This window comes from Pinus tabuliformis, chromosome 8 (assembly GCF_031772625.1).
Source record: "Pinus tabuliformis cultivar Carrire ecotype Pingquan chromosome 8, CPIR1, whole genome shotgun sequence".
Lineage (NCBI taxonomy): Eukaryota > Viridiplantae > Streptophyta > Pinopsida > Pinales > Pinaceae > Pinus > Pinus tabuliformis.
Genome location: NC_142294.1, coordinates 871,471,437 through 871,473,812, shown reverse-complemented (window position 1 = coordinate 871,473,812; position 2,376 = coordinate 871,471,437). Strand labels below are relative to the sequence as shown.

The window sequence follows — 2,376 nt, the reverse complement described above, 5'->3', positions numbered from 1 at the left end:
ATGTGATCATTATTTTTACAAACAATAAATATAAACTTAGCTCACTGACCAAGTTTCAATTTTTGTATGGAACATCAATGCGAGGACCAAAGTTACTGTATCAATGCCAAGATCTAAAAAAAATTCACAGGCTGACTTATAAATTTATTTTATCAATGTTAGGGAAAAATTATTGCACTGGGAGAAGAAGCATACATAGAAACTTACAATTCCTGCATATTTGTCAAGTTCCCCAGCTCTGCAGGTATCCTTCCATTCAAATTATTAGAGTGAAAACTCTTGCAAAACCAGAACAAGCATGTATGCTATAGTCCATCCTTGGGTGTTTAAGGATGCTTCAATGCGAAATGAAATTAAAGTAGAGAAATGAGATTAGTGTTATCAAATTGGTGTGCGTCCCAAACTCCTTTGGAATTTCGCCTGATAAGTTATTTATTCCAAATGACCTGCAACACGAATCCGATAGCAATTCAAATTCAAATCCTTGGAAAACAATTTACTCATCAAGCACATTCAGACAAGTGATGAGTTACAGATATTGCATCTGAGTCAAAGATCCCATCGATTCAGGGATTGATCTGTGCAGAAGGTTGTATCTCAAATCTCTGTCAATTTGAACAACACAACGAATTCCTGTCACTATTATTCCCTGGAGTTTTTAGATAAACAACAGGGCTAAAGATTGGCGGACTTTTTGAATTAGCTTACATGTTTTCCAAATATGTGAGATTAGCTAGCTGTAGCGGAATAATTTCCGACAGTCCTTCATATCGAATTTTCCTGCAAACAAAAACAGAAAGGCATGAGTCCAACCTTTACAGTACACACACTGAAAAATATTATGTGGAATGATCATCCGACTTAAATTTTAGGACATGGCAAGTGTTATTTTCGTTGAAGGCACAGTTGCAGATGACGCCGAGCTCCCCCTCTCTGTCGTCGAGAGTATACCAGGACGAGTAGCGGCTGTAGGGATCCACATTGAAGTTCCATTTGGTAACCCCCATTTTGCTTGCTATTATTCTCAGCGCATTGACTGTTAAACATCAAAGCTTGCAATATAAGGGCCCAAAAGTGATTCCAGAGAGCAAAATGCATTTAAGAAGAGTGAATTGTTTCTCACCTTCTTTTGGATTTGTGACTGCAACAACTTCGTTGAGTTCCTTGTGACTATAATAACATGATGCAGTAGCAAAGGATGAAGAAAATTATGGAACGAAATTGCAATTTGTGGATATGAGATTTGAAGAGGCCACGCTCAACCATTCTATTAATAAGACGAAATGCATCAAAATTTAGAAGTTGGAGATGCACTTGCAAGCTGCACCCTATTTATGAAAATTTACAGTCAAATTTATTGTTTTCAAGAGTTCCAGTATTGCACGGATCCCTGCCATTTTGGGCCCGGTGGCCATGTTGGCATCAAATTGGTCAAGATTCAAACATATATGACCACCGGGCCCAAAATGTCAGGGATCCGTGCAGTACTGGAGCCCCTCAACTCAATAATTTTGACTGTAAATTTCCATAAATAGGATGCAACTTGCAAGTGCGTCTCCAATTTCTAAATTTTGATGTTTTTCATCTTATTAGTACAATGGCTTAACATAGCCTCTGCAAATCTCATTTCAACAAATTGCAATTCCATTCCACATTTTTCCTCATCCTTTGCCACTGCCATGTTATTATAGTCACAGCAAACTTAGCGAAGTTGCTGTAGTCACGGATCCAAAAGAAGGTGAGAAACGATTCACTCTTCTTAAATGCATTTTTCTCTCTGTAATCACTTTTCTTGAATGCATTTTGCACTCTGGAATCACTTTTGGGCCCTTATATTGCAAGATTTGATGTTTAGCCGTCAATGCACTGAGAATAATAGCAAGCAAAATGGGGATTACCAAATGGAACTTCAATGTGGATCCCTGCAGTCGCGACTCGTCCTAGTATACTCTCGACGACAGAGAGGGGGAGCTCAGTGTCATCTGCAACTGTGCCTTCAACGACTTTCCATGTCTTTAAAATGTAAGTTGGATCATCATTCCACATAATATTTTTCAGTGTGTGTACTGTAAAGGTTGGACTCGTGCATTTCTGTTTCTGTTTGCAGAAAAATTCGATATGAAGAGCTATCGGGAATTATTCCACCAGAGCTGGCTAATCTCACATATTTGGAAAACATGTAAGCTAATTCAAGAAGTCTGCCAATCTTTAGCCCTGTTATTTATCTGAAAATTCCAGGGAATGATAGTGACAAGAATTTTCTATGTTGTTTAAACTGGAAAAGATTTGAGATACAACCTTCTACACGGATCAATCCCTGCATCGATGGGATCTTTGACTCTGATGCAATATTTGTAACTCATCGCTTGTTCGAAT

At 38.2% G+C, this 2,376-nt stretch overlaps 1 protein-coding gene across 1 annotated transcript; it reads right to left on the bottom strand.

Annotated features, from left to right (window-relative positions):
• Positions 1 to 203: 203 nt before the first annotated feature.
• Positions 204 to 1,681, bottom strand: LOC149238332 (uncharacterized). The gene is made up of 7 exons (XM_089369531.1): positions 1,608 to 1,681; positions 1,124 to 1,170; positions 862 to 1,036; positions 709 to 780; positions 534 to 605; positions 375 to 446; positions 204 to 279 (listed from the first exon to the last, which is right to left on the bottom strand). The coding sequence occupies exons 1-7, from the start codon at positions 1,679 to 1,681 to the stop codon at positions 204 to 206; spliced, it is 588 nt and encodes a 195-aa protein (XP_089225657.1).
• Positions 1,682 to 2,376: the final 695 nt, after the last annotated feature.